This window comes from Tauraco erythrolophus, chromosome Z, assembly GCF_009769465.1.
Source record: "Tauraco erythrolophus isolate bTauEry1 chromosome Z, bTauEry1.pri, whole genome shotgun sequence".
NCBI lineage: Eukaryota > Metazoa > Chordata > Aves > Musophagiformes > Musophagidae > Tauraco > Tauraco erythrolophus.
The window spans coordinates 75,483,569-75,497,100 of NC_141496.1; the positions used below are offsets into that span (position 1 = coordinate 75,483,569).

The window sequence follows — 13,532 nt, forward strand, 5'->3', positions numbered from 1 at the left end:
CCCTGCCATGGGCAGAAATACCTTCCACTAGGACAGGTTGCTCTAGTTATAACAATATAAACAATAATATAGGCTACAAAGTTGAGTCCTTAGCTTTGCATACATACAGTATGTAAAACTCATGAGTATAATTTAGGAAATTTGAAGCAACTAAGCAACTTTTTCAGTTGCGGAGTGTAAACAAGTTAATTTCTTACTCTGTCAAACTAAGCCATTAACATGTTTTTCATCTATTGTCAGTGTCTTCACAAAGCATCAAGTAAATAATTTTTCTATAAAATTATAAATTATTATAAATATTATGTTTGTTATTTCCTAGAGGAAATAGAGAGCTCTAATAAATTACAGAGCTCTCCATTAAATTTGGACAGAGTATGCCCAAAACCAGGTTGTGTTCCAGAAAGCTGAGGCAAATTTGAGTCTTCATTAAAAAAAAAAAAACCACAAACAACAAACCACAACAACGTTTATAGCAAGGACAAAAAGAAATGGAGAAATTGAAGAGACTGAGTAATTGAGAAGTAAAGCATCGCTTTTGTAGTTAATCACTGAGTTGCGAGTATATCACCTACTTTTGGTAATGTGCATTGCTAGGCAGCACTCAGGGTGGAGCTAAGATTTCAGGAAAGCGTGCCCTTTAGTCTTCCAAGCCATATAAGGTCAAGAAGATGAGATAAATACAGTAAGTTACAGTCATATTAGAGAGTATCCAACTGGGATTCTGAAAAGCAGATATCATCTTTCACTTTCATTTGGTCTGGGAGCCGCTGGACTCCCTGTTTCATGAAGAAGCTCCTCAGTTTTTCTGAGAGCCACTAGCGCTTGATGTGAGAACAGCAACACTGCTGACCCAGTCAGGAATCTCCTTCTTTCATGAAATGTGAGAGCAGGGCAAAGTCAACAACACTGCTGCTGGAGCGAGCCCAGAGGAGGGCCATGAAGATGATCCGAGGGCTGGAGCACCTCTGCTATGAAGACAGGTTGAGAGAGTTGGGGCTGTTCAGCCTGGAGAAGAGAAGGCTCCGGGGGTGATCTTACAGCAGCCTTCCAGTACTTAAAAGGGGCCTACAAGAAAGCTGGAGAGGGACTTTTTACAAGGGCATGTAGTGATAGGACAAGGGGCAATGGCTTTAAACTGAAAGAGGGTAGATTTAGATTAGATATGAGGAAGAAATTTTTCACTCAGAGGGTGTAGAGGCAGTGGAACAGGTTTCCCAGAGAAGTTGTGGATGCCCCATCCCTGGAAATTTTCAAGGCCGGTTTGGATGAGGCTTTGAGCAACCTGGTGTAGTGGAGGGTGTTCCTGCCTATGGCAGGGGGCTTGGAACTAGATGATCTTTAAGGTCCCTGCCAATCCTAACTATTCCATGATTCTATGATTCTATGACCTCCATCTTCCATGACTTTTAATTAAATGGTGAGAAGCAGAAACATCACCATGTGATATTATCGTTCACCTAGCTGTGCTCCATCAGTAGTATACTATATATACTATATGTATATAGAGAGAGTATACTCTGACACTCCATGCATCACAACCACCTCAGAGTTTCTCATCCTTTCTGTAAACAAATTGAACTTTGCCTTTTTCTTGTAGAAGGATAAAATGGTCATTCCAGAATGAGTTCTCTGACAGGAAAAAGAGAACTAGAGATATTAGGCCAACAAATGGAATTTCAAAGAATATATGAAGATGAGGAAATGAGGCTGGGATCAGAGTGGTTTCTGTACAGACAAAGAATATGATCAGAGATTACTAGATGGAGGATTATATCAGAGAAGTAATGGGTAATTTGGCTGTAGAAAACACAATGATATCCAAAACATCAGTTGATCCTAAGTTTATTTTGAACTGTACATAATCATATATTTCATATTTCATATCCATAAAACAGAAATATTATAAGTGAAAAAGAAGCCAAGTTAGTTTCAGTAATGTAATATGCAAACTGAATTAATAAGTAAATAACAAGTACGAAAACTGCCTTTTGCGTTGGTACTTAGAAAACAAGTTCAGGATCTGAATGCGTAGAAGAATTTATTCGTGTATAGAGTATATTCATTGGAGTGATAGGAACCAAATCAAAGGCATCTTTCAGGGAGTTTTCGAGACAGAATATAGGGAGATTAATAATGCTGCTCTGTGCTAGTTTGTCTTGAGCAAAAAAAAATATAGCAAGTAAGCTAAGTAATTACTGAAATAAAAATAAATAATAAATAATAAAGTAATTATCATGAAAATTAAAGCCTCCAAATCTCTTTTGGACCCCACAGAACTAAAAAAAAAGGCTTTATAATTGGTGCAAATTCTGAAATGCTCATAAACCATGTACTTGGCAGTGTCAGAAAGACAAACAAAGCAAAGCAGAGCCAAACAGAGTAAAGAAACAGCCACTGAATTTGAAGATGAGGCCTCCTTAGTCTTAGTTCTGTGCTCCTGTTTCTTTTACATTGATTTTTACTCTAATTCCTCATGCAAAATAAAAATTCCTTTGAGGAGGGAAAAAAAAAAGAAAAAAGAGAAAGTTTAACACAACTCTGAAGCTCATTATATATTATATATATATAAAGATTGAAAGTAAAGTTTCAAACAGTTGATTATTTTAATTCAGGAACACTGTAACTCTGTAATGACCATGGATAATGTTGAAATTTACATAAATACCTTGATCCTGTTTCTGTGACTGATAGGACCATCCCTCATATTTGCTATAACCTAAAATAATTGATGTACAAAGACTACTGTTTTAATGACAAGAGGTTTCCCTAGGCTCATCGTTTGAAAACGTCAACTCCTTAGTAAGCATGTCAGTGGTATGTAGTTAACAGTGATATATTTGGCTTTTTAGGAACTATTTCAATTGCAGTTCAATTAGGTGATGTATGTTAAAGAAACTGTTGCCAGCTTAGTTTTCATAAAGTCTAATAGGAGGAATTGTGTTTGTCCTTGTGAAGACAAAAAACTACTGCAAAAAGCATCCTACTTTCTTCTGAGAAAGAAGTTATCTAACAAAACCATATGGGGAACTTTTTCTTGAGTTTCTGAAGGCTATATTGTTACACTCACTGAAGTAATTCAAGTCTGCATTTGGAGACTGAGTAATTAAATTATGGATGGTTGGACAGGTTTGTTCCCCTACAGGCAATGACTTCTGACCTGGATTTCACACACACACACGCACACGATATTTGATAATTCAATCAGAGCATATTTGTCTGTGCACAGTTCTCAAATTCATTATCACGTGTTTTTCGAAAATTTCTTCAACCACATAAAAATGAGGAGAATGGCATGTTAATTCATTAGTGATTAAGTTGTAATAAACAGTATCCTTCTTTTATTGAATGGTTGCTTAATCTCTTTGCTTTATAGCCTCTTGTGCAATCTGGTCATCAAATATTCACAAAGAAATAACATACATTAAAAAAAGAAATTAGCAAAGATAATTTGTGTTGAATAATGAGACTAAATTGAATTACAACAGGTATAACTGTTTGAGATCTTATTACTCAGTTTCTTCATATGATCCTGTCTTTCTATGCAGCTTTTAATTTCTATATAGCTTTTAATTAAGTGATGTTATCATCACATTTAGTGATTATACTCCAGACTAATTTATAAATTACTTTCTCTAAACTAGGTGGGTTTTTTTTGTTTCTCACTGATCTCCTAATAAGCTGTATACTTTGTCTTTTTATATATGTGTTCCTAAGCTTGGATGATATTGTTCTGCAAGACCTCCCACAGACCTTCTTTTTTAGTATGCAGATATTAAAATAATGGAGGTATTACTAACGAGAATAAGTGGATACCTTGTTTAATAGCTACCTTATTATGACTAAAAGTTTGTTATTTCTTCTTCACTTGTATTTTGGTAAAGCATTTTTAAAACTCCTAGTAGAGCACCAGACAATATAACCTTCAGACAGAATCAAAATGTTAGCAGTCTGTTGACCTCCACCATTATTTATTTGTCATACCAATCTGTGGCTTCACACAAACTAATGTGAATTTAATCAAAGATGTCAGTTCAAGGGCTACAATGACCTGTTTTCTTGGGGCTGTTTTGTGCTCCCACAATGGCATTTCTCAGTCCCTAGACTTAATGAAACAGGAAGTCTTTTAGGAAGTCTTAATTTGAGCTAGATGAACATTGTTTAGCATCTCTAATCATGCCAGCCTGTATGAAGAGGAAGCAAAACATCTATCCCAAAATCATTTAGTATGTCAGTGTGATGACACACAGTAAACAAGCCAAAAAGTGTTAAATTAATATAAACAATTTTCCAGTAACAAAAATATTTTTCTACTTCAGTCATTCATTCAGTCTCCTTTTTGTTAGGGTATTCTCTTACCTACCTTGACAACTAAATACTACAATATTTGGAATCTTGTTTTCTCACAGAACAAGAAGTTACTGAAGCAGGATGCAAAACTAAGAACTAAAAACAATTATCCATGCAACAATTGAAATGAAATTACAGAATTTATTGTTAGATTTAAATCTTCAGTAATGACACATAGTGGGATTGAGTACAACCTTGGCAAGGTTGCTGATTACACCAAGCTGAATGGTGCAGTTAATTCACTGGAGGGAAGAGATGTCATCCAGAGGAATATTGCAGGCCTGAGGAGTGAGCCCGTGTAAAGCTCATGAAGTTCAATAAGGCCAAGCTTAAGGTCCTGCACCTGCGTTGGGGAAATCCTCAACATCAATACAGAATGACGGATGAATGAGTTGAGAGCAGCTCTATGGAGAAGGACTTGGAAATACTGTTGGATCAAAAATTAGATATGAGCTGGCATTGTGCACTTGCAGCCCAGAAAGCCAATTGCATCCTGGGCCGCACAAAAAGAAGCATGGCCAGCAGGTGGAGGGAGATGACTCTGCCCCTCTACTCTGCTCTTGCAAGACCCCATCTGGACTGCATCCAGCTCTGAGGTTCCCAATACAAGACAGACATGGAATTGTTAGAATGCATCCAGATGAGGGCCATTAAAATGGTCAGAGGATCATGTCTACTGTGAAGAAAGACTGAGAGTTGCAGTTATTCAGCCTGGAGAAAAAAAAAGGTTCGAGGCAGACCTTATTGTGGCCTTTCAATACTTAAAAGGGGGCTCATAAGAAAGATGAACAGAGATTTCTTCCCAGGGCCTGTAGTGACAGGGCAAGGGATAGCAGTTTTAAACTGAAAGAGGTGAGATTTAGATGTCCCACCCCTGGAAATGTTTGAGGTCAGGCTGTATGGAGCTTTGAGCAACCTGATATAGTAAAAGAAGTCCCTGTACTTGGTAGGGAGATTGGACTAGACGATTTTTAAATGTCCCTTCCAGCCCAAATTATTCTGTGATTACTAAAGAAGATAACATTTTACTGAGATGTTATTGAGGAAAACATCATTCACTTCAAGCACCTCTACAAATAAAGAAACTCCTTGCTTAATCTTAGAGATGAGATGAAAGAAACTGGAGCTTTTGGTAGATGGGGATGGAGGCTAGAAAGAGGAAAATAAGTTAAGTAGGGAAATAATTCCTTTTTAAAAGATTATTGTCTGAAATAGCTAATCTTAAAAACAGAATGCGGCAAGTGGCGTTATAGATGACATTTATTTTACAATTTAGCTTCTTATTGAAGGATAATTCTACAATAACTTATAGAAGAAAACCAATTATATTACTGGGAATTGGGAAAAAACTTTCTCAGATTTAATTTTCTGTGCTTTAAAAACTGTGTTATTCATATTCTTTGTTTTAGCATACCTATTACCTCTTTGATGACAGAATATAGTTCACTAAGTTTCATAGTGACATAAAAGACCTAAGGATACTTTAGCTGGTTGTGACTCATTGTTTATTTTTGTTTGAAGTTTTGATATATTTGATGAGTTCTTGCTATAAAATAGTACTAAAACCAAAGGAGAGATAAATTATAGTACTCATTAAGCCTAGGAACTTCATTATGTAGGTGACATATATGCCCATGATATTGTAAGGCAGAAATAATATTTTCCTGATGCTCTATCTACTCTGTTTTTCAAATGTCCGTTACACATCATATTGTCTAGCCAAAATATGGCTAGAGCCAAAATGACTAGGCTTTAAGGCATTTTCTTGATCTTCAGCTCAATAGTATGCCAGTCCTAACATAAAATACACCAGGCTGAAGGTTGCTGTTAAGTCGTATTAACTCCTAGCAGTACTAAGAAACTTCTTCATCAGTTGAACATCTTGATAATATAGAGAAACTCTAGTCACACCCTCCACATTTGCCTGTAGGGCTATGTAAATCCTAGTTACTAAAAGATTACCCCACTACAGGTGACTTTTTGATAGCCAGATACAATAGCGTTAATAATACTTTATATTGTGTGGAGTAAGGTTTCCAATTTTTATTTTAGTAAAAAATCCATCTCTATAAATACAATGATATGGAGTTCTACACAAGTTTACTCAGCAAATTAGTGATAGCTTTAACACTGATTATCTACTCTGACTGTAAGTGTACTGCTCCTATTGGTAAACTCAAATGCCACTTCTCGCAGAAGATTGCAATCAAAGTAAATAATGGCTAGAATGGTATCAGAAAACTTGTGACCATGGCCCTGTGCTTTCTGCCATTACATTAGAAAGTTGAATTGTTCCTGAAAGTGCAACATAGACGTAAGAAGACCTGTTAGCCATAGCTTTTGTATAATTCCACCAAGGCTGGGGATCAAGCAAAATGGTAGTATTACTGAATGATAAGTTTACTTGTTATGTGTTCCCCAATAAATATAGTGGTTGAAGTAAGGAAATATATAATAGAAAAGGTGTATAGGACTAATTTACGTTCAATATAGTAGAGATATTTTGTAGATGATAATTTATTTGAATTTATAATGTGATTCTAAGATTTATCTCTTGATTGTATGCTGATCTCGTGCTTTGATTGTGGTAGTTAACAGTATATGGATCCAAGTTACGATGTAATTTAGCTATTTGAACTTTCCCATCTTTCTGTTTTCATTTCTTTTCATTCTGTTTGAATGAAATTCGGTTAACTGGTAGATCATTTCTCTAGAATATACAACACATTGTAGGGAGGAGTATATAAATACATGAAATTTTGAGAGGGAAATTACAGATCACAAATCATAGGCACTCTGCTGTCCAGAAAAGACTAGATAATTCAAAGGTTGTATTGCTTGTTCTTCACCAAAACCAGTTTCTCTGTTCTGAACACTCAAGAACATGAATGACTTAAAACATTTCTTAAAGACAATGATGTGCTTACATATTGCCCTATATAAAATTTATTTAAGTACATATATATATATGGAAGTGCTTTCCACAATCAGGTCTTTATTGCTCTGTGGCAACTTACACCTACACAGCCAGAAGTAATGTAAATTGGTGTTAGAGGCTAAGCTTTCACAAAATTTTCCCACATTTTTCCAATAAAAGAGAGAACTGAAAGAAAAATAATCTTGTAACATTGACATGATGGTTGCTGAAGCTTTCAGCATCTGCAGGATTTTGCTATTTTACTAGGTTGCAATAGAATGATTACCTGTGATTTTAAAAGATTAAGAAATCCTTTGTAACAGTGCAGTAAAAATTTGTATTATGTACAAAATGCTGTATTAGCCATCAGAATGATATCGTAATGATAACCTCCTCAGATTGAGAGGATACTTTAGATAGTCACTACGTTAAACGTATGTATGGCTGATAATTAGGAATATTACAACAGTAAGGCTTAGTCACTGAAGGACTCTTATTTTTTCTTTATCAGATGTGAAGCAAAGGAATAGACAAAGGTTCTGTCTTCACAAAAGACATTTTTATTCTTTATTAACTTTTTTTTCCTTTCACTATCACTTCGAGTTTTTACATGGACAAGATTGCTCTACCGGTCTCTCCTTTTAAGCCTGTAGCATTCAGGCAGTATAACAAATAATGGCTGTTTATACTTCATTTTGCTTTTTATTTTCTTTCCAGGTGCTGGATTAAATAATGGCCAGTGGCATTCTGTATCCTTCTTTGCCAAAAGGAATCGTATCAGTGTAACAGTGGACAATGACATGACCTCGTCTGCTCATGCCTCTATACCTCTGCAGATTTATTCAGGAGATATTTTCTACTTTGGAGGTGAAATATGTTGTTTATTAATGGTGGCAATATCCCACATTTAAACATCAATTGGCTTGCTACAAGCTTTTTTTTTTTTTTGCCTAGTTTTGATCTCTCTCAAAGGATCTATTTTTCAGGCACTGCCATAATGTTTTCAAGTTTGTGTTTTCTCAAAATTTTATGAAGTTGGATAGAATAAATCACCATTCTAAATCCTTGGTCACTTTTTAGAATATCATTTTCTAGTATTATGCTCTGATAATTGTATATGATCTGCCTGACAATCAGACAGACACACAAATGTCTCTTTGTTGCACACTTACTGTGTTGCTCAATCAATTTTTTGTGAGAATCGTCCACTAGGATGATTTCAAGTTTTCACCTTAAGTTAATGCTAACTTACTTGTGCAAATATCCTCTTTACATGATACACACTCTTAATTCATTTATTTTTTTTATTTAAACACAGTGACATAACTTTTCTATGTTTGGAGAATACAACTTGTGCCTAAAAACTACTCTTAGATATGTTAATTTCCTTAGGAACATCAACAATTATCTGTCACCAGGTGATTTTGTCTTTAAGTACATATGCTGTTATTGATAGAGTTAAGAACACTGTTATGAACCTGAATCAGTTGGGAATGGACTACATAATAGCAATGTTGAACAGCACCTGAATGCATTATTGGACACTAGCCTAATGCTTCATCTCCTATTGACTTAGGGATTAATGACCGAACTATTTATTAACTATTCTCACATTTTTGAGAAAATTGAAAAACGCATACAAAACCCTATATAAGTATAGACCAAGTCACTGTCCACAGATCAGTTCCTTTGAAACAATAAGTTGTAAATAAATTTTATGCTCACAAGCAGACAGTAAATATAGGAACTACTACGTTAGCATTCATGTGACTTTTCACATCCGGCATTTAGCTTTCTCTACTGAAAATACCCTTTGACTTGGCTGATAATCAGAGCAAGATATTGAATACCGGCCTTAAATAGCCACAGAAGTTTTTCTTTTTTTTTCTTTTTTTTCTTTTTTTTTTCTTTTTTTTTTCCCTTTCAATGATGCTTCAGGTTCCCACATCTCTAATTAGGTGATTTGCATCACTGCAGGGTTGATGGCACAGGTGAACAGATCAGGAGCAGTGTGGGCAGCTGCAAAAAGCAGCATGTTCAATTAGATTTTACAGTAGGACATTTCTATTTATCTTTTTGGGGGTGGAAGGTGCAAATTAATCCCAAGAACATTGAAAGTACTAACTGCATATCCCTCCCTCAGCTTCTCTGATTTCAGCTTTATATCTTAAATCAGCAGCTCGTACATGTCGTAGAACCTTGAGGAAAACTAGTATAAGGTTTCAGAGTTTAGAAAATTGTTTATTAAAATTTTATGTCATATACCACTGCCAAAATGCAGATAATGCGTTTTGACTGTCTTACTAAGATATATGAATATTTACCGTATTTCTACATGCTGTTTGTTAAAACATGAATATCAGCCTTCCAGGAGAAGTGTCCTGGGGACATGGTGGTTAGTTTACTTGCTTTAATGAATACAATGTGTGTAAGAAATGTGTATACTTAACTGGGAAAATGTATGATAAACACAAAAATAATTTAGCGTTATGTCAGCACAATTTATAGTCATACTATCATCAAGGATATACTACCTCTCTCAGTTCTTGGAATAATAGTTCATTGCAACTACAAGGGCAAAAAGAAATTATGTAATATTACAATAAACACATAGAGTAAATTTCATTATTAAAGAATTTTTTCCTATCTTTAATATCCTGCCAACAATTATAAGGAATCCCAATTTCATTAATGTTAATAACGGTACTTTTTCTCTAACAGAACTGGAAGACAACTTTTGAACAACAAACACCATGAAAAACATCTGAGATATTATTTTGTAGAGTAGCCAAGTGTAAAAGATGAAACTTTTTCTGCCTTCTCTGGCTTTCTTTTTTTTTTTTTTTAACATAAACTCCACTGAAGTATCTTGTTCTCAAACGAATGTCAGATTTTTCACCAGAAGTGATGGAATTCATTTTACTATTTTATTGTAGAATGCTGTAAAGAATTTGGTTATATCTGTAATTGATTTGTGTAACTGTATGTGGTACTGAAAAATTACTGTGCTCCTATTTCGACTTTTGCAAGTCCACAGATTTGTTGTTCTTAAAGCAATATACCAAGTAGATAATAAATATTTTCCTCTAGAAAGGTAATAACAATTTTGAACAGTTTTGTTCCTCACTAGAACGAAAAATAACTGAGAATTTATTTACTCATTTCCTTTCAATTTTAGTTAATTTTCTATTGTATATTTCTTAAAAACATATCTGTATTATTTATGTTGTTGCACATGCATTCGAATAGATTTACTAGTTTCCACTGCCATTTTGCTTTCCTGTATAGTAAACCTCTGGACTGTCTCTAAAGGACTTCAGAAAGTTCCCATTAGCTCTGTAGAATAGAGAAGTGTCTAAAAGTCACCGCTTCCCAACATCATGAAACAAGGTCTTTGAATACTGTGAACCAGAATCAGTATTGTTTGACCAAGATTAAAGAATGGCCCTTGTGCATCATTCCAGAAGCAATCACAGAATCACAGAATCACAGAATGTTAGGGATTGGAAGCAACCTCAAAGAATCATCTAGTCTAATCCCCCTGCCTGAGCAGGACCATCTAGATCAGATCACACAAGAACGCGTCCAGGCAGGTTTTGAACATCTCCAGAGAAGAAGACTCCACAACCTCTCTGGGCAGCCTGTTCCAGTGTTCTGTTACCCTTACTGGGAAGAAGTTCTTCCTCATGTTTAAGTGGAACCTCCTATGTTCCAGCTTATATCCATTTCCCCTTGTCCTATCATTGGATGCCACTGAGAAGAGCCTGGCTCCATCCTCATGCCCATCACCCTTTGCATATTTATAAGCATTAATGAGGTTCCTCCTCAGTCTCCTCCAAGCTAAAGAGACCCAGCTCCCTCAGCCTTTCCTCATAAGGGAGATACTCCACTCCCTTAATCATCTTTGTGGCCCTATGCTGAATATTACCTTTTGGAAGAAAGCCAAAGAAAACAAAACCAAAACCAAAACAAAAAGGTTTAGGCATATTTTGTCGTGCAGTGTTCAGCTGCCTCTGGTAAAAACTACTCAATGGACATGGTTTAAATCAAATCAGAACCAAAGCAATTTATTGTTTGTGGTTTTTTTCACAATGTTTAATTAATTGGCAATCAATGAACAAGGCATTTCAGGATCAGTAACACAACAAACAAAACACAATATTAGATACCTACAGAATGTTATTGATCAGTTGGATAGGATGTCCAGGCATTGTCTAATCCAACTTTCTGTTCTAAACAAGTTTGATTAGATCAGGATGTACAGGGCTGTGACCACTCAAACCTAAAATATCTCCAAGGATAGAAATCACGTAAGTCCTGTGGGCAAACTGTTCTCATATTGACCACCCTCATGGTAAAAACTCTTGCTACTAATGTGTCATCAGAATTTGCTGGTTTTTACTTTTTTCCTTTGCCTCTTGTCTCAGGACTCTGCACTTCCGGGAAAAGTCTGACTCAATCTTCTTCATATAGTCTTATCAGATAGCTTTATCTTCTCTTCTTAAGACTGAACAGGTCAATTCTCTCAGCCTCTCTTCATACACCCTGTGCATTCAGCTCCCTGACCGTCTTGGGAGGCCTCTGCTGGACTCATTCCAGGATGTCAGTTTTTCCTGCACTGGGGAGTTCAAAACTACAGCACTTGGCGCGAGCACTCACAAGTGACACACAGAGGGAAGGACCACTTCCCCAGATCTGCTGGCTGTGCTCTTGATAACACAGCCCAGCATGCCACTGGCTTTCTGTCCTGCAAGGGCAAGTTGCTGCCTCATGGGCTGCCTGTTGGTCGCCAGAACCACAGGCCTTTTTCTATGGATCTAGGCAGTTAACCTCTGCCTTGAATAGTTGCATAAACTTGTTCCATCTCAGATTAAAGACTTTGAATTAAAGATTTTGAACTTGTTCTTACTGAACTTGATGGCATTCCTGTCAGCTTATTTCTTCAGCCTGGCCAGGTCCCTATGACTTGCAGCCCTGCCCTCCAAAATCTGGCCTCTGCCCCCAATTCGGTATCCATCACAGGCTTGCTAAAAGTGCATTGTCCTGTCATCAGACCGTAAAGACATTAAACACTACAGCTCTCAGTACTGCTCTTTGAAGGACCCTCTGTTCATTGACCATCAGAGGGACTTTGCATTATAAATTGTCCTCTTATCCCACCCATATCGCGTCAATATGGTGATAGGGAGACTATAGAAAACTGTTAGGGGCTTTGCTAAAGTCAAGGTATGCAATGCTTACTGCTCTCCCTTTGTCCACAGTGCCCATCACTTCATCAAAGAAAACAAAGTTCTTGGTCAGGCATGATTTAGCCTTGAAGCCCATTTTACCAAGTTACCTTTTTGTCCTTCACATGTTTAGAAATGGTTTCTAAGAGAATTTGCTCCATGAACTTGCCAGGGACTGCAGCAAGGCTGACTGGCCTCTAGTTTCCTGTGTTCTCCTTCTTGCCTTTCTTGAAGATGAGTGTAACATCTGTCTTTTCCAGCCAAGAAACTCACCAAATTGCCAAAATCTTTTGAAGATTAAAATGATAATGGCTTCATAACGACAACGGCACCTGTTGCAATCATAGAATCATAGAATGACATAGGCTGGAAAGGACCTCAGAGGTCATCTAAACCAACCTCCCTGTCATGGGCAGGGATGCCTCTCAACTAGTCCAGGCTACTCAAGGCTCCGTCCAACCTGGTCTTGAACACCTCCAGAGAATGTATTGCAATGTCATTGACCAGCTCCTGCAGCATCCTCAGGTGCCCCTTGGACTCTTTACTTCTTTATTTTGGGTACTACTTCCCTTCTTCATTCTCTGCTAGGACATGGGAAGCGTAAGGATGTTCGACCAGTGAAGACTGAATAAAAAAGGCCTTGTGCAAATTGATTCTTCCCAAGACCCTTATCACTAGGTCCCTTTCCCATGGAGTAGTGAACCTATAATCTCCTTAGCTTTCCTTTTGCTACTGTTATACCTATAGAAACCTTTCTGTTGCACTTCACCTTCTTAGATAGTTTTAGCTCCACCGGAGGTCTGAATTTCCTAACTGCATTCCTCGATTTGCAGGTAATGTCTTTGTATTCTCCTCCAAACTACATGTCCCTGCTTCCACCTGTTGTGTACTTTCTTTTTGTGTTTGCACACACTCAGGATCTCCATGGGAGATCTTCTGCCTCACTTCCTTAACTATTATGATATCTCTATGGATTGTCGCTATGCTCCAAAGAGATTTTTGTCGAAAAATATCCAGCCTTTTTGCCCTCCAAGGCAATT

General features: G+C 36.7%; 1 protein-coding gene across 2 annotated transcripts in view; it reads left to right on the top strand.

Annotated features, from left to right (window-relative positions):
* Positions 1–13,532, top strand: part of CNTNAP4 (contactin associated protein family member 4) — a 251,849-nt gene that overhangs the window by 179,033 nt on the left and 59,284 nt on the right. For both annotated transcript variants that reach the window (XM_086630066.1, XM_086630065.1), the window contains exon 9: positions 7,982–8,131. In XM_086630066.1, the coding sequence (XP_086486192.1) occupies positions 7,982–8,131 (150 nt within the window). The remainder of the gene's footprint in view (positions 1–7,981; positions 8,132–13,532) is intronic.